Here is a 17,859-nt window from a genome sequence, read left to right as displayed (position 1 = left end):
ACTAACTAAGGTAGCTTAATAATAGAAAATAGATCCTCTTCTTACTATATTTCTTAATATTTATATATAGTATCTATTAGCTAAGAATCTATAATAAGATTATTAGAGATTATAAAAGTACTTTTATATAACTCTCTAGTAATCTTATACTCCTTATTATTCTTAGTAGATCTTCTTTATTTCTAAATATCTTTATTCCTTATACTATCTATATCTTATAATCTTATACTATTCCTAGGTTTAGGGTATATTATAGTATTAGCTTTAGTAAGAGTTCTAAGAGTAGATTCTCTTCCTCTTAAGATAATATTTACTATATTAACCTTATCTAGTTAATAGTCTATATTAGGTAAGTAAGAGTTAAATAGTTAGTCTTAGAACTACTAGAATTAAAGTAATATATTATATTTCTCTTTATATTAGTCTAAAGAAGAGGTAATATTAGCTAAAGCTATAGGGTTTCTTAGTCTAGTATACCTTATAGCTAAATATAAGTCTCTTCTTAAAAACTTCTTAGGAATAATACTTAAAGCTAGCTAGTTAAGGATATTATTAGTAATATTAAAGTATTCTCTAATTTTAGCTTTTAGCTATTAGAGAATAAAGTTAAGAGGAACTAATCCTAGGATCTCTCTAAGTCTTATATATAGAGGGCTAAAGTAGTAAGTCTTATACTTAGTATTTAGGTCTTAGTTAAAGCTAATCTACCCTATCTTCTTTAAGTAATTATATAAGTTATAGTTCTTAACCTAATATCTTATCTTATTATATATATTATATATATTATAATATTCTCTACTACTATAGTTAGCTATATCTTAGTTTAGAGCTATATTTCTAGGTACTATAGTAATAAAGGTATTATTATTCCTTTTATTTAGAAGTCTAGCTATTATAGCTTTAGTAATAAAGTATATATAATTACTTAGCTTCTTTAGTAACCTAAATATATCTAGATAAGCTATTAGTATATCTACTATAGCTAGTTTAATCTTTATATCTCTTAGGGACTTAATTAAATCCTCTACCTCCTTATCTATATTATTTAGGGTAGAAGGAATAGCTACTACCTTCTTTACTTTAGATATAGCTTCCCTTATACTTTCTAGAGTAAAGGTTACTTTCTTATTAGATAGTATAATATATTATATTCTTATATTAATATTACCTCTTTCTTAATAATATATCTTATTAAGACTATTAATCTTCTTATAGTAGGATTTTAAGAATATATATATCTAATCCTTATTATATAAAGACTAGTTATTAACTATTAGAGTATTAGTTATATAGTATATAATTACTTCTTTATCTAATTAAGGTAATCTTTTAAAGAAAAGAATACTAACTTCTACCTTTAGTAGCTATCTATTATTAATATAAGTATCTACTACTAAGGAAAAGTAAGTATAGTACTCTATAAGGCTTAGCTAATCCTAGAGGTAAGAGTATAAGTATACTTATAAATAAGATTACTTACTTATTATTATTATAGTATCTTTATCTTACTACTACTCCTTTATACTTATTTAGAGCTATAACTAGTTTTTAGAAGAGTAACTAGGTAGCTATTTTAATATATAAGAGATAGTTTAATCTATATTAGATAAGTAGTCTAAAGGTATAAAAACCCTTATCTTATTAAGGATATTTCTATTATTAGCTTATTAGTTAAAGTCTTTAAGGAACTTAGTAATATCCTTTCCTATAAAGACTAAACTAGTATACCTAGGTCTAGCTATAGATAAAACTAAGTTACTTAGAGTAGATATAATATCTCTACTAGTACTAGTTATTATTAATAAAGCTTCTAGAGTAGCTTCTAAAAGGTTTTTAAATATTAATAAAGAGAGTAATTATAGTTCTAAGCTACCTTAGTGCTAAATAGCCTTCTAGTTCTTCTTTATATTACGTAATATAGAAGAACTTATAGATTAGTTCTTCTTAAACTAAGTTAAATTAATATAACTAAATAATTAATATATCTAAAAGATAGACGTATACTTTAATAATTTAAGTAGTATATCTAGTATACGCCTCTTATAGTAACTACTAACTATCTCCCTTAATTACTTCTTTAGCTTATCTATATATACTAGTAGTATTACCCTTTAGGTCTATTAGATTAGTATTTTCTATCTAATATTATTTTTAAGAGGGGTTACTATCTAGTCTATTAGATTAGTATTTTCTATCTATAGTATTAGTATAGGTAATTATATTCCTAGGTATAGTACTTATTTAGAGAGTAAGTAATATTAGTCTAAGGAGTTACTTAATAGTATAGTGTAATATAGCTTCTAATAGTCTCTTCTAGAAAATCTAATTATAATAGGGTCTTAGCTACCCCCTTATAAGATAACTAGTAGTGTTAGCTACGTATTAGAATTATTTCTTTACTAAGTTAAATAGTATCCCTATAGGCTTTACTATTTATATAGGTATTAGAGTATATAATAATACTAATATTTTAGTATTAAAGTTTTATCCTCTACGCAGCTAGTAATATACTTATAGATAGGTAGTAGATAGAAGTAATTAATTATTATAAGAAGAGTAGTAAGTATATTCTATACTATTAAAGGAAAAACTTATATAGGATTATATTAAGGTTTAATAATAATTCTTTAATTTTCCTTCCTATACCTTTAATATAGAGTAGAAGGAGTACTTATAAGGAAGCTCTCTTACTTACTCTATATACTAGTATAATAAAGTAGCTCTTCTTAACTATCTCTACACCTCTATAATATAGACGCTTAACCTAATTATAATAGGCTGTCTTTAAGGGGGTAAAAACCCTAATATTATAGGGCTAAAGCTTATAAGAAGTGTAGGAAGGAAGATAATATAAGATAATCCTATTCTAAAAGTAAAATTCTAGGACCTCTAGCGTTTTATAAGTCCTAAAGCTATTATAGATTAGTACCTATAGTTTACTATTAGCTCTATCTCTAGTTTAAGGGTTAAATATACGCCTAAACTATTCTAAGTTTACTTTAGAGTTATTATAACTATCTTCTAAATATCTATAGTACTAACTAGGTATCTTATATATTATCTAGTTATCCTAGTAAGTTAACGTAGGCTAAATAATTAGTAGGAGTAGTAACCTACTGTTAGTACTTATACACTTAATAGTAGTTACTATTATCTATTTAATACCTACACCTCTATAGTCCCTTAAGTTATCCTTACCTACTAGGACCTTAATAGAGCCTAGTATGCTTAGCATCACGCTAGTCTCGTCTATATTATAGATATTTTCTAGTAGAATAGCTAGGTTATCTAATACGTTCCTAATTACGCTAAACTATTCCTGCACCTTATTATATATGTTCTTGTCGTGACGTTTCTAGTCTATAAGCCTTACTCTCCTTACTTTAAGTTCGGGATGCCGTCTCTCAAAGGCACGAGACTAGTTCTTGTTTAGGGCTTTTAGGGCGTTCTTCGTCGGATCTTCGGATCGCTGGCGGGCGATGCAGAAGGATAACCATAGTATATACTTAATTCGCACTAGTTGCCCGAAGTTAGACAGTAGGAGTAGAAAAGTTACTAATGCTTTCTCTTCCGCCACAGTGAGATACTGCTGGCTCTAGGCCTTCTCCTCTAGTAAGCGTCGTCCTTTTACACAATAAAAGATTGCGGTGGAGGGAACGCCGCTGTGTTCCGATAGGGCAGCATATGTTCTACGTACGCCTAGTGGGAGGCGTTGGGCAAGAGCTTACCTGGCTCGGTCCTTACTAACCATCGTCGGTGCATTCATTAATAGAAAGGCACGATAGACAGCCGTATGCAACAAGGCGGGACACGCATACTTGTGCTAAAATTAGTAACACGTGCTCCTTTATTGAGGTGCACCAAAGAATAGATTTAAAGAGGCTTAGTGTAGAATACAATACATAAGTAACTAGTCTCGCTCTTAGCAAGCGCCGTGATGCACTACAGATCTTCTCAGCCAGATAAATGCGGATGGCTTCAAGCTAGGCTCTAGGCGTCCTACAATTTAAGAGTACATTCTTACATCACAGATCTAACTACTCAGCCCTCCAAGGTTTACGTTTTCATAGAATCTGTGGTGATATAGCGGCGCAAAGACGATATAGCCCCTGCTGCTCTAAAACAAATGACCGGCACTATAGCCAAGAGCATCGGACTTTGGTGGTCGCGCATAGGCTGTTGATAGAGGGATGTCTAAGGAATGATAACGTGTTAATAGTAACCCAAAAGAATAAGTGGGAAAGAGATCATGATACTTTAATGATAGATTTGTTTCGGCACAGGGCGTTTTTCGCCACGCATGGATAGACATTAGCGTATGATTCTACCAATGCAGATTACATGTATTTTCTAACTGTTTCATAGACTAGCGGCGGCAATCCGCGAGCTGGCGAGAACTGCGATGAGTATCCGTTCGCGAGTACTTCTGATGCCGATAAGGGCGGGCAAGTCACCAAGTGTGTCATCAGTAGGCACAATAGCCGTTAGTCCAAGTCTCCCGGAACGAAGGTCCAACTACTAAACTAACGGGTCTCTCACGTACAGGCCAAGGCCGCATTATCCAACAGTACTACGGCGGATCTTGCAACAGTCAGCCATGCTCGTTCATTGTCGGCTTCGGCAACCCCGCTGCAGCTGGCATACAATACTGCCAGGCCTACAGTGATCCGCACGGTAAATGTATCAACAATCAAATTGCGCAGATATACAAAAATGGAGCTCCCGATGTGCGTCCTGCGACAAAGAAGCGCTCTGAGCTCGAATACGTGGCCCAGTCTGCACTGTTCCGGATGTCTAGTGGCATGGAAGTCTTGCTACGTGAGTTCCCATCTTGCTTCAAAGACCTGCTACACAATTACTGACCTACATGTAGCAATCGATACCTTGCTCAATACCACATTCGTTCACCCAACTGCTCGCAACACCACTATGAAGGCTTGGGTCGAGGAGAACGACGAGGATGAAGATCACATCGACTGGGAGTTTGTCGAGGGACTTTGTCGCGACCAGACTTGACTGAAGCTGCTTCAGCACTATCGCTGGATCTAGCGGGTTTCCTATGTTCTCGATAAACCTCTCCCTTCGTCCGAGCGGTTGTCTATATCGCGCTACAGTTGTCGTCACTCATTGAACCGTTCGTCTGAGGGGTCCTGTTACTCCTCATTTTAATTAGGCCGGTTTTACCATACTGATATGGTAACCCTTTATTCTTATAATATGACGTGCCTTCCCAGCTTTGATTTTGTCCCCGTCAATTTCGACCTCGTCTTTAGCCTCAGACGGCTCAGGCAAGGAAGCCCTTGTTTCTGACTTGCGACGTCTAGTGCTCATTGGTAACTCTACGAGGTCAGGCAAAGAAGGCTTATCACTTCGGGGGAGACGTCTACTAATCTGCCCCCTTTCAGTCACAAGCACCTTCTTATTGTCCTTTGTTTTGGATACTCTGCCGCCCTTGGTGTTGCTCAAGACATTCTTCTTTACCTTCGTGGCGCCAAGTTTCTTCCCATTTTGAGGTCGAGACTTGTTCTCGTTCTTGTGTTTAGGTGTCTTGTGGCCCTTGCGCTCAGACTTGACGCTCGACCTGCGTGTACGTAATACCTTTGTCTCTTTCTTCTCTTTTGCTTCCTCCACAATCCTTTCCCTGGCTGCAGCCTCTTGGGCATGTTGACACTTGTCCACATTTAGACTGCCCGGAGCCGGGACCGCTGCTCTCGGGGGTCGTGTGCGTGTAGAGGCAGCGGCGTGACTAATCTTTCGTGGCATGATGCTGCTTGTTGATAACTTAAGCTTCCTGGGATGATTCAGATGTCGGGATTGTGATCGTATTGGCGGTCCACTATCTGTATCGGTTGGTGAGCTCAAGGCGGTTGTGTAGCAAGACTTGACGGATAACTCTGTGAATTTGAGCCATCAGTAAGATATCAAGCCTAGACTAAATAGCCCTATCTGGAATTAACAGCCCGAAGTGGCCAAAGAGGTCGAGAACAAAGCCACGTCAAAGGTCCGGTGACGTTGCACGATGACCACTACATGACTCTGGTATGGTGCTTTGTCCCAAAGATGCAGGAAATTGAAGCCAGTGTTGTCGATGTAACAACCATGAATGTCGTTGTCCCTTTGTCCATGGGTCGAAAGGTCTTCGGCGTGTACAAAGTATAGACGCAGTGGACGTAGGCGCGCAGGCATACACCGGCTACCATTAAAACAGATTAGTATTGAGGGTATACTACCAAATGAAGATACATATTACAATACTTCGTGTGTCTTTGCGTGCCATAGTCGTGATCAAACGCGCCTTGAAACCAACCCGAACACGCTTAAACACAAAAACGCCAATAATACCGCAAGTCGTGCGCTCATTGTAATGATATGCTAAGGGTCATGCAACGCTAAATAGAACTAACCGGCAAATGCAAAACGCTTGAGGTTGAACATTGGTTTTCGGGGCGAGCACTCGCTTTCGGCTTCGCTGTCTGGCACAAGGAGGTCTTCGCTTCCCTTTAGTGATGATCTCCTTCTCTTCGCAGGCGTCATGGGAGGCAGTGAGCTCGCGGCGATAACCACATCGGCTTCCACATCGGTCCTGGTAGGGTCTGTAAGCTTCACCCCATCGTCCTTCTTGGACGGTGTTCCGGGGAGGATGGATTCTGCATCGGGCACGGCAATGAATGTAGGTGTAGGTTCCCGAGATGATGGTGTAGGTTGCCATACCTCGGTAGGTGGGCGGTCTAGACGGGGTTTGTTGCCTCGTGGTACACTCAGTGATGGTGAGGGCGATTTGTAGGTGAACTTCGCCCGCAGTTCGCTTATCTGAGATGAGATTGCACCGCTGAAAACCGACTCAGGTTCCGGCGAAGATGCGGGTGTGAGGGTACCGATAGAATCCTGAGATTGCGCAGTGCTGCCTCTAGAGAAAACAGTCGACTGTGATTCGCTTCTTGCACTAGACTGGGTGTCACTGAAGACGCGTAGCTTCTTTTTGGATTGAATCACGGCTTCTTCTAGATCAGCCGCCTCAACCATAACATCCTGAATGGAGTCATCTGAGTAGAGCTCAAAATCCTGGTCTGTCTTTCTCCTACTTTTCTTCGCTCGGTGCAAGGTTGGGCTCGGCTCTGGGATGGAAGATGCGAAGAATTCACTCCTGACAACACCCTCACCGCCTGCAGCAGAGGTATCGGAAGCGGAAACCGAGCATAGCCGTTGTCTCTTGGAAGGATGCGGAACTGATCGTCGGCCAGCAGTTGGATCAGTCATTGTGCGTCGGGGTGGTTGAGGCGCCGTACTTGGCGTTGGCGGATGCGGCCGTAAGCGTGAGATGGGTGCAGGTACTGCAGCCCATCCACTGGAATCTCGCTGCTGTTCCAGCAGTACCTGTTGACTTGGTGACGGCGTGAATAAATTTGGGGACAACTCCGCCAAAGGGGTACGCTTGGCTTTGAAGAACGAGTCGATAGGCTTCATGCCTTTCGCATCCGGTGTCTGGACGACTGCTGAAGTCCTGCGGAAAGGGGCAAGGGGTGTTCCGCTAGTTTTCCTGTTGCCAGTGATGTTTATCGGAAGTTTCGTACGTGGATATAGATCACCTTTTGCAACACCGGTGGCGATATCTGAAGATACTTCTTCTCCAATATAAGGCATGTCGGCGAGATTGACGCCCTCTTCGAGTGGCGTGAGATTGACCAGTTGTTTTGCGACTGGACAATAGACCCATTGGTAGAGGAAGGTTTTCTCTGCTTGGTCAAACGATTCCATAAACCCAGCTGGCACCTTGAGCTTGCCGTCGAATTGAGCAGCTTTGACGAGCCGATCGACTGTCTTGTGCTTCCGCAGCATGCGGTGGGCAGTCTTGAGGCCCAGTCCACCAATGCCCGACAAGTAATCGCAACCACTCAGGATGCACATTCTTCGGAAGTCGGCGTCAGACCAGCCTACCAAGCTAACCTCCCTGCAGGCGGTAAAATGATTTCTGTTGACCTCGATGCATTCTCCCCATTTGTCAAGCTTTGTTATCAAACATTTGACGCCGAAGACGAGCAGATCCGAGTCTTCGGACAAGACGCCATCGATGATACCCTTGCGCTCCAGATATGCCAGTTGCGAATCAGCCTCGTAAGGCGCGACAACGTACTGGATATTGTTTTGCTTCAGCTCCTCGATGACCATGCGCGCCATTTCCGGTGTCACGTCCACGCTCTTCTGTAACTCCTGTTGCGCTTGGGCTGTCTTGCCGACCTGCAGGAGTTCGAGTCCAAGCCTTTTGCCCTCTTTTCTCCGTTCTCTTCGACCCTTCTCTGTGCCAGCTTTGCTCGGTAGGTTGTCTCCATCGAACACAAGGTAGGGCGTGACGCCGAAGTGGATGAGCATACGGACGCGGTGCATGACGAAATCGACATATCTAGGCTCCATTAGCATGTGAGCGTCACATGTACGACGCATTCGTCGGTGCATACTTGGTTGTCGGCTTCTCGAGCGCCAGTTCAACGGCACAGGCTGCGGTACCGCGGTGCAGCCAACCATACGTATCTACGCCAATCGTCTTGCCAGCGTATTTCTTGAGACTGCATGGTTGCTGGACCGACTTCAGCAGCGGAAGAAGGCCTGTTCCACGATTAGCATTGTAGAGTGGGTCGTCAGATGTACCAACCTGAGATGCCCATCGTGTACCCTTTTGCCGCTCACGCGTCCGCTCTGTACAACGGACTAAGACGCAGCAACTACCGCAACATATTGGTATCGTGGACCGGCGATGGGAGAAGAGAGGCTCTTATACACTAGTACACAAACGACAAGAGAAAAGGAAGCGCGTTCGCGATCTGAAGTGTGGAGCAGTCATGGATCGCGGATACACGAGATGGCAAGGAACGCGCCCCGCTAACAGTCGATCTAGTCCGCATCCGTCTGCTAGCGTGACTCCGAACGCCGACCCGCCGATGGATATCCAAAATTTCTTACTCCCAACACCAGCACCAAACAAAGTTTCAAACGCTCAAAATGGTCAGCAATCGCCTCGACAAGGTGCACAAGAAGATCACCAAGAAGAAGGGCAAGAACCCCAATCTCCACGAAGGCAGCCGGGACACAAAGCGGTTACAGAGCGCAGCGCAAAGAGACGACAAGCTCAACCGCCTTACTAAACTCCGAGAACACCAAAATCGCCCATACCGTATGCACACCGTCGCCAGTAGGTTGGCATGATGTAACTGACGCATGACAGTGCTGAGAGTCAAATCGTTCCAATCATATACCACAGAGCATGATTCACCACTCAGCGTACCGGAAATCCAGGCTATGATCGAGGACTACCTAGGTCGCGATGACGAGGAGCTGGCAAAACTGAAAGCAGAACGTCGTCCGGGACGGCCACCAAGCACACGTCAAAATCTGTTGGAGATCAACCAGAAAACCGAGCAAGACGAGTATGCCTCTGGCTTCTGGGTGCCGGACCTTGAGGATGTCATTAACCTGCGGAAGCTGAAGGAGTGGAACGGCCAGTGGGCGCAGCTCGCAACGCTCAAATTTTCCAGGATCTCGAAGGGAGGGTTCAAGAAGGACTCTAGCTTCCCACCAAAGGGCATGTCATGAGCGATGGAGACTCTTCCGAGTGCGGTCCCCAAGGCTTGTACGAAGACCAACAAGTCGAGCTCTAGAAGTTCTATTGAGGGACAGAAGATGGCTCTTTCTTTTCGAGACCACGATTTCGGTGTGGGATTCGCCGGTTTCTGCGATAATTTCTGGGGATTTTCGCGCCTCACAACGGCCCTACCGTCTCATCCCTGCCAGCCTAGTATGTGCAGTTCCTATCTATGGTATATTATCATGGATGCGGGTTCCACAATGTACTCGATTTCTACGCAATATTCTCCAACAGCTTGTATCGAGCAAGCACACAGAGACTACCTAACTATTGCCTACGTACCGATGGCGGATTCTCTAGAGATTGAGATTTGAAGACTGGTGCGCATTTGGACTTGCAGAACAATCGACGTCATTCTAGCAATGGCGGACGAAAGACCTCCGAGAACCACACTCTAAGGAGAACCGAATGTGGTTCGCATCGAGCCACAGCTCAAGATTTTTAGCGACAACATATACATATCCAGAAAAAACTACTTTACTCTGTCTATTGAGACCTCCAATCTACCCATCTCATGACAGCTTCTCATCTATTTGTATTGTTGAAACGCAACATGCCAAACCTTCATCGCCTTCAACCCCGTCCTCAAGAACGGGGCAACCCTCTTGAAATCCTCAGTCTCGCGAAATTCCATATGCGCCTCCTTGCTTGGCCACCCGATAAACATTGCAAACAGTTTTCCATCGACACCCTCCCCCAGACTCTCATGCTGATGCGGTTCAACACTCCATGCTCCAGCAATGCCTGAAGCTCCCGATTGAGGTACCGTAGCGGCCTCGGCGCGAAACTTGGAGAACTGGGAAGTGTATTCGTCTTGGTTGTAATCGGGGGGAAAGTAGCCGTTCAAGCACTCAGTAACCGGCATGGTAAATGGGTTGTCGGATGTAGAACGGTCAGCTGTGAATTTGACGTGGAAGATTTTTGGTTCCTCTGTAATGAGTTCCTCCCCGATCTTAGATATAAAGGGTTGGTATTCCGGGCTTTTCACGAAAGCTTCGTGGGCATCGATGGATTCCCAGTCTATATATGATCAGCGAGAAGATGATAGCGGTCGACCGACCAAGGAGCAGAATGGCTACTACATACCTACGACCATCTGCACAGTATCCGGATTCTCAAGTTGCCGACCCCAGTACAATGCTTTACAGCCAGGCACTTGGGCAATGGTACTCAAGGTCGACTGCCATGCTTCTTTTGCCTCGCCTGATGAGAGATACAGAGCAGGCCTCATAGACATGTAAACAACCTCGCTAACGTTTTCAGACATCTTGGGGTTCGGAGATGTGATTTGACGATGACTTTCTGAGTATAGAGCAGTGAGAGAATTGACTGTACAGAAGATTCACTAATCAGAACTTGTGTCTGTTGTATGGAGTTGAAAAGTGTTATAAAGAAGAATGATAAGAGAGAGAAGACGTTCCTAAACGGTACCTGAATAGGTACCAGACATTACGTGCGTACCGTGAGCTATTGGCGTAGCAAGCAGGTGCGAAGCGGGATGAGTAACCGAAGCGGGGTTGGTGCAACGAAGCGATAACTGCGAACACCGTGGGCGCATTTCATTCCGGACAGATCTGATTCGGATGTCTACAAGCGAACAATTCATGGACAACACACCGGTACAACGTAGAATTTCCGCCTTGGCCACGGAAAAGTTGGTCTGATGACAAAACCGCACAATCTGTTTGATGACCTCGGGAGTAAGGGAACATCCCTAAAACACGGAACGGAAGATTGAATTCGTACCCCAACCCAATCGCTGACTTTGCGTATTCCCGAGTACCGATATGCTTCAAGCATAAGCGCACTCGCAAAAGGCCTAAATCCAAATCATGCGCAAAAAAATACACTGCCAGTGTTATCAGGCCTTGCGATTCCAACGGCCCGTATATCCCGTACTCCCGTTTCCGTTCTTCTTGTATGTAGATGGGATGCCTCCTGCTTTCAAAATCTGTCGGCAGGATGCGCAGGCGATAGTATTGCAGCCGGGACATTGCTCCGCGAACTTGAACAGTGGTCGTGTGCAATGCGCACAGATGTGATGGCCTTCAACTTTGTTCCACCACCGCTTGTGGTTACAGTTAGCGGACCATGTGTTACGCTCGTTGAATCTTTTGCTTCGCTCTTCTCTGTCGGCTGCTTGCTTTCTAACCCGCTCCTGTCTGACACGCTCCGCTTCTTCTTCATAGGCTTTCCATCTTGCCTCCCGCGCTGCGCGTTCCTTTTTGTCGCGCTCTGCAGATTCTCTTGCTTGCTTCGCTTGCTCCTGTCGGAATCGCTCTGCCGCTTCTTGAGCAGCCTTGTCCTGCTCAGCCTGCTGTCTTGCCCGCTCTCGGCGAAGAGCTTCGTAGGCCCTCTCTGCAGCAAGCCGTTCCCTTTCCGCCTTACGAGCCTCCTCAGCTGCTATTCGTTTCTCTTCTTGAACCCTTCGCTGCGCGAGGTAGTCTTGGAGCTGCCTTAGCTGTGCTTTGGCTTTTTCTAGAGGTATCTGCTTGATCCGAATAGCGTTGTCCGCATTGATGGAGGCCATTCTGATCGCGTTCTTCTCCTCGTCACTCAGTCTTTTACTCAAAAATGCAAAGATGTTCCAGGTGTACGGAACATCGTTCGCCAGCCTTGCGCGATTCTCATCAATCGTAGCATTGAGGCGGTCGACTTCAGCCTGGAGGGGCTTGATGATATTCTGAGACCGTCGGATGTGTTCTTCTTGGTATCTCTCAAACTCTAGCCACTCTCGTCGCTTTCTGTCGCTTTCTGCTTGTGCACGCGCTTCGTCTTGGGCGGTTGTGTCGGGACGTGGGGGTGCTTGATACTTCGACTGTGGGGTGGACGCAGGCTGAGGGCCAGGTCGACTTCCGGATGATGGCGCTTTTGGCTGTGGTCGGCTTCGATCATATTCGGCTCTCTTGTTTGTATCTCCTAGAATCTCCCACGCTGCGTTGATCTGCGCCTGGTGTTAATATTGTACACTTAAAATGCACTATCCTCCCAGTACCGCTACTCACAAGCTGGATCTTCGCAGTTGCGTGTCGACATCCAATGTTTTTGTCCGGATGATGCAATCGCGCGAGACGGCGATACGAGGCCTTGATCTCGTCATGAAGCGCTGTTGGTAGCACCTCTAAGGTGTCATAGTAGTCGTGGGTGGGCGCGGCCGGAGCCATCTCTCGTGCAACCTAGCTGTTACGGTGAAAGCTGTGAGAAGTCACAACATCCCCAAGTGTCTGTACGGAAGGATTGCGTTTGAACGGCGAAGTAGTGCTGGAGAGATTGAGTATTATGAGGAAATCGAAGCTGCAGCCTGAACGAGGCTGTGGTTTCTAAGCGCCGTACCACCACGACCCGTTTGCAGACCGCGAGTGGAAGCGAGAGGGAGAGTAAGAACCATTGGATGTCAGTCAATATCAACTAAGCCGCAGCAGGAATCCATGAATGCAGTGCGCTCTCCATCTATGCAAGATGTATTACATTTTCCTTTTCAGTCCCATATGCATGCAATCGCTATCCAAACGTCCCAAATAACAATTACGCTTAATCATACACAATCATAATCCAACACCGATATTGACAAACACACCTTTCAATTAACCTTGGTAACCTTAATTCCACGATCAAGGAGCGCATTCTTGAGACCCTTGGCGACCTGTTTCCTGGTCCGGGCAGTCTGTCGCAAGCTATCGATGTTGTCATCAACCAGGTCGCTTAGACGCGCAATCTCTTTGCCTGTTGTCGGGCTGCCTTCGGGCGTATAGAACAAACCATAGCCCTTGCTAGGTGTGGGAGTAGCCTCAACGTCTGGGGTCAGAGCACGACGGTTCAGCTCGCTCAAGCTCATCTTGTTACGGTTGGTAGGCGGCGTAGCGTACGGTGTGTCAGCAATGCTGCGGCGGAGATCAGTGCCGCGTGATCGTCGGGGCGTGCCGGTGTTGCGTGAGGAGGACGAGGAAGGACGGCTGGAGTCTGCGAGGCCAATCTTGCGCATCTGTGCCTCTAGGACGAGGATATCGTTGTTCTTCTGCTCAGCTAGGCTGGCCAGACGGAGGACGGTTTTCTTCACAGCTTCCATAGATGGTACCGCCTTTGTGCTGCCGTTCTGGGCGTTGTGCGAAGCCAGACGTGAGCGCAAAACTGCGACAGCGTCTTCAGCCTTACGCAGTGATGTCAACAACTGAGCATAATCGTTACGCAGGGCTTTCTGCCCGTCCGCAAGCTCCTTGGGCAATGGCGCTTTGCGGAGTGCTTCTGCCTTCTCAGGGTCTTTGCGATTGATGATCTGGCGGCGAATATCGTTAAGACGAGTCATCAGCTTGGCTTTGTCGTGAAGCAAACGAGCAAGCTGTGTGAGCTTGAAAAGCACATCTTGTACTCGTCCAGCATCAAGCTCTCGCTCAAGGTCATCTTCAAGAGCTCGTAAGGCTTGGATCTCACACAGGGTGAACTCCTCGAACCATGAGCCATGGGCTCCTTCATCTTGGACATCATCCAGAATACGTCTGTCGATTTTGTGGCCAGACCGAGGCTGCAGATGATACTGTGTGAATGACTTGATGGATCGCGCGTTCCAGCCCAGCGCATCCACCATGCCGTTAATGTCCTTGTAGATCAACTCGATCTGAGCAGCGTGGCCAGTCTTGCTAGGTGATTTGCCACCAGTGTAGTTTTGGTATGCAACAAATTCTTCCAGATTCCGGCTGGGTTCAATCGGTTGCGAAAGCTGTGCCCGCATGCGCTCATCTTCCTCATCTTCGAGATCAGAGACCTGTGGTTGTGGCGTCGGCGGCTTAGATCCAAGCATAGATGAGCTCAACGAAGCACCCGGTGCGACTAGAGGTTCTCTTCGAAGACGAGATGCTGAGCTTGAAGGAGCCGGACTAGGCGAGCGAAGGTCTTGAGCGCGGTTCGCCGGAGGTGGGAAGCTTGGTTTGGCAGGCACCGATGGCTTAGGTCCCTTGGCTGGTTGTTGTCCAAATAGCGATGAGCCTGAGAATGACGGCTGGTTACCAGCAGGTCTCGAGGGTTGTGAAAACAAGGAGGGTTGGGCGAGTGAAGTGTTGCTACCAGACTGGGACGTGGCACCGGATTTCATGGTCGGAGGAGTCGGCGCAGGAGGGAAGAAGCTCTTTGACTGGTTCATACTGTCCTGCAAGCTGAAGCCAGCCGACTTCGTAGCCTGCGACTTTGGAGCGTTGTTTGGCGGGTATGTTTCATCCTCTTCTTCGACGTCGTCCTCATCTTCATCTTCATCAAAAGAGTCTTGGTCGTCTTCGTCTTCTCCGCTCTCGTCGTCGTCGTCATGGTCACGGTCATCCTCGTCTTCGTTGTCAATGGGAGATACATCGACGGAAGAACTGGGTGCTTCTACTTCAACACCAGGACTGCCAGCGAGAGGAGGCAAATCATCGCTAGTCGACTTTGGTAGCTTCGTGTTGATAAAGTCTGGAGGTAGAGGCGCATCGTCAGCCCTGGATGGCTTAGCCTTGGTGAAGTCTGGTGGTAAAGGCGCGTCGTCCACAGGAGTGGCGGGCTCCTGTGCAGGCGGTGCTGCTTTGGGAGTCGCGCTCTCTTTCGCGGGAGTGTCGCTTGGGAATAGTGATTTCGACTTTGGCGGCGATGCCGGCGTGGTAGAGACGTATTGCGGAGGAGCCTCACTCGCCGGGGTAGCTGGTGGCTTCATTCCCGTCTTTCCTAACATGTTGGCAAAGTCACTACCGAAGAATGAGCCGTTGGCAGGAGCCGCAGGCTTCGCTGGATCGTCCTTGGCCGTGCCATCGCTAGCAAAGGTAGTGCCGAGCTTGAAGCCACCTGCAAGGCCAAACAGGCCTTGCGATGCTGGGGCTTGTGGGGTGGGTGTAGCCTCATCCCTCTTTCGGTCGTTGTTCGCGTCGCTGGCATCAGAGGCCTTGGACTCGAACGAGGCTGTGTTGAACGAAGACTTCTCTGGCTGTCCAAAGATTGAGCTGCTCTGCTGTGCGGGTGTATTTGCCCAGGAAGGTAGTGATGACCCAGTACCGGATCCAACAGTCACAGTAGAGCCAAAGCTTGGCTCCGTCTTCAGACCCGCAAAGCCAGATTGCTGCTGCCCTTGTCCAAGCGATGCAAAGCCCGAGCCTGTTTGCGCAGAATTATTGCTTCCGAAGCTCGAGAAGGAACTCGACCCTCCAGCACCTCCAAACTTGGCAAATCCAGACGAACCACCAGCAGCCGCCGAAAAGGGGTTGGACTTGGATTCGGAAGATTGTGCAGGTGTTCCCCAGGGTGATGCTTTGTTTCCCATTCCGCCCGCTGCTCCGAAACCGAAGCCACTAGCAGCACCCATGGCGGACGGTGCTCCAAAGGATGACTTTGCGGGATTGCCGATTGCAGACGGTGTTCCAAAGGCTGGCTGAGAAGGCTTACCAATTGACGAAGGAGCCCCGAATGCAGGCTGAGAAGGCTTGCCGATTGAAGACGGGGCGCCGAATGCAGGTTGTGGGGGCTTACCGAAGGTCGGAGCAGGTAGACTTGTAGCAGCAGTGCCAAATCCAGGCGTTCCAAAGCCTGGAGGCGTAGGCTTCATCAGAGCGGGGGTTGGTGTACTGAAGCCATTTGCAGTGTTGCCGCCAAACGCGGGAATGCCCGATGTTCCTGGGGTCGCGGGTGTTCCAATGGACTTGCTAAAGGGGGTAGAGGTAGCGATGGGGAGTTTGGACGCAGGCGTAGAAGCCCTTGGGGTTGACGCTGACGGATGTTTGGTGGCTTCGCTGTTGAAGATGAGACCAGGATAGCGTTCGCCGGCCTCGATAGACTTGTTCCACACGACCCACCAGGCTGAAAGAAGGCCTTCGTGAGTAAGAGCCATGTATGCAGGCAATGGCCACGGCGCCTCGTTGATCTCTTCCAGGGCGGGGATGGGGCGCAATATCTTCTCCTTGCTTGACAGATCAAGTGCCTCACCAATGAAGACGCTGTCGAGTTCGTCGTCTCCATACGCTGTTCGCGGCACCTGAGCCTTTTTCGTGTCGTCAACAGCGACAAGCATGAGCTCGTTGCAGTTCTCCTGGTGTGGAGAGATCTTGCTGCTGGTCGAGGCCAATATCGCAATGGAATCTGCGTGGGAAGAAGTGATGATGAGCATGTCGTCGAGATCGGGCTTCCAATTTTGTAGGCGCGTGGACGAGATGCGTGCAGGGAGTTGGCGGCGTGGAGCTTCGAAGGCCTCGGGAAGAGGATCAAAGATGAACGAGTGATACGTGAAAGACCTCCAGCCTTTGGTAGATTGTATGACACTGTACTTCTTGGACTCTAGGCTGTCCTGGTCCTGGTCCTTGACAGAGTAGACAGCCAGAAACTCTTCAGTTTTCAACCACGTCACGCCCGTCACTTCGTAGCTATCGTCCACATCCGGCGGTCGAGGAATGACGCCCTTGAGCTCTCCATTGGCCATGTGTATGGCGCAGGTGCCGTCAGTGGAGCCAGAGACAACCGCCTTTCCGCGCGCGCTCCAAGCGGCGCAGTTGACGTCGTGCTCGAGAATTGTCCGTTTGCCGCCGTTTCCCACGTCGCATATCTCAAGCTTTCCGGAATCGAGGACGATGGCGAAGTACTGCTCAAATTCAGCAGAGGGGTTGGGCAGGAGTGCGCGAAGAGTCGAGTCGGTAGCCAGTTTGTTGTCTGCGTCTTTCTTGCCCCGGCTCACAACATCCGCAACACTGTAGATGGTCAAACCGCCCTCGGCGTCGTCGGACGTGACCAAAAAGTCTCCGTCGGCAGAGAATGCGACGTGGCGCAGGTTGGAAGTGGAGATGACGATGTCGGGTGTGTAGTCGGTCACTACGTCAATATCGCGGTCGTCGAGGCGCGGGTCGTCGGGCTGCTCGATGGCGTCGGCGATGGTCTTGTTCTGGAACGCGTTGCGCAAGGTGTCTGTGGATGTGATGACGAGCGTGTTTGGGCCAGCGGCCGCGAGCAGACCGGGCTTGGAGGCGACGGAGAGCAGGCTGGCGCAGGCCGGAGGCAGATTGTCGGTGGGCCATGGCTGGGGGAGGACCTTGAGCTTCTTGGGGCCTTGTTTGCCCTGGTTGAGGACTTTGAAGCCGAGATGCTGTGTCGCCGTCGTCAGTACAGTCGCATGTCGGTGTGGTGGTGCAAGCTTACCTCCGTCTCGACCTCTGGCACCTCGGGCCCAGCCTCGACAGCCGGCGCGGGAATCTTAGACATTCTGCAGGACTTGCAGGCCGAACAGG

At 47.3% G+C, this 17,859-nt stretch overlaps 6 protein-coding genes across 6 annotated transcripts; 2 read left to right on the top strand and 4 right to left on the bottom strand.

Annotated features, from left to right (window-relative positions):
- Nucleotides 1-4,402: 4,402 nt before the first annotated feature.
- ACET3X_001080 (uncharacterized protein) lies at nucleotides 4,403-5,016 on the top strand (the record flags this gene model as incomplete). Its single annotated transcript, XM_069446331.1, has 3 exons — nucleotides 4,403-4,457; nucleotides 4,546-4,818; nucleotides 4,874-5,016. 3 exons carry the CDS (start codon nucleotides 4,403-4,405, stop codon nucleotides 5,014-5,016), a joined length of 471 nt encoding a protein of 156 aa, XP_069311322.1.
- A 1,383-nt stretch (nucleotides 5,017-6,399) lies between these two features.
- Nucleotides 6,400-8,660, bottom strand: ACET3X_001079 (uncharacterized protein; the record flags this gene model as incomplete). Its single annotated transcript, XM_069446330.1, has 3 exons — nucleotides 6,400-8,398; nucleotides 8,454-8,601; nucleotides 8,648-8,660. 3 exons carry the CDS (start codon nucleotides 8,658-8,660, stop codon nucleotides 6,400-6,402), a joined length of 2,160 nt encoding a protein of 719 aa, XP_069311321.1.
- Nucleotides 8,661-8,994: 334 nt separating this feature from the next.
- On the top strand, nucleotides 8,995-9,585 carry ACET3X_001078 (uncharacterized protein; the record flags this gene model as incomplete). Its single annotated transcript, XM_069446329.1, has 2 exons — nucleotides 8,995-9,166; nucleotides 9,218-9,585. 2 exons carry the CDS (start codon nucleotides 8,995-8,997, stop codon nucleotides 9,583-9,585), a joined length of 540 nt encoding a protein of 179 aa, XP_069311320.1.
- A 581-nt stretch (nucleotides 9,586-10,166) lies between these two features.
- On the bottom strand, nucleotides 10,167-10,904 carry ACET3X_001077 (uncharacterized protein; the record flags this gene model as incomplete). The annotated part of the gene is made up of 2 exons (XM_069446328.1): nucleotides 10,167-10,657; nucleotides 10,724-10,904. 2 exons carry the CDS (start codon nucleotides 10,902-10,904, stop codon nucleotides 10,167-10,169), a joined length of 672 nt encoding a protein of 223 aa, XP_069311319.1.
- A 594-nt stretch (nucleotides 10,905-11,498) lies between these two features.
- Nucleotides 11,499-12,801, bottom strand: ACET3X_001076 (uncharacterized protein; the record flags this gene model as incomplete). The annotated part of the gene is made up of 2 exons (XM_069446327.1): nucleotides 11,499-12,581; nucleotides 12,643-12,801. 2 exons carry the CDS (start codon nucleotides 12,799-12,801, stop codon nucleotides 11,499-11,501), a joined length of 1,242 nt encoding a protein of 413 aa, XP_069311318.1.
- A 248-nt stretch (nucleotides 12,802-13,049) lies between these two features.
- ACET3X_001075 (uncharacterized protein) lies at nucleotides 13,050-17,833 on the bottom strand (the record flags this gene model as incomplete). Its single annotated transcript, XM_069446326.1, has 2 exons — nucleotides 13,050-17,717; nucleotides 17,771-17,833. The coding sequence occupies 2 exons, from the start codon at nucleotides 17,831-17,833 to the stop codon at nucleotides 13,218-13,220; spliced, it is 4,563 nt and encodes a 1,520-aa protein (XP_069311317.1). The 3' UTR covers nucleotides 13,050-13,217.
- Between the last annotated feature and the right edge of the window lie 26 nt (nucleotides 17,834-17,859).

This window comes from Alternaria dauci, chromosome 1 (assembly GCF_042100115.1).
Source record: "Alternaria dauci strain A2016 chromosome 1, whole genome shotgun sequence".
Taxonomy (NCBI): Eukaryota; Fungi; Ascomycota; class Dothideomycetes; order Pleosporales; family Pleosporaceae; genus Alternaria; species Alternaria dauci.
Note: the sequence above shows the minus strand (reverse complement) of the source record. Positions and strands in the feature narration are given on the sequence as shown.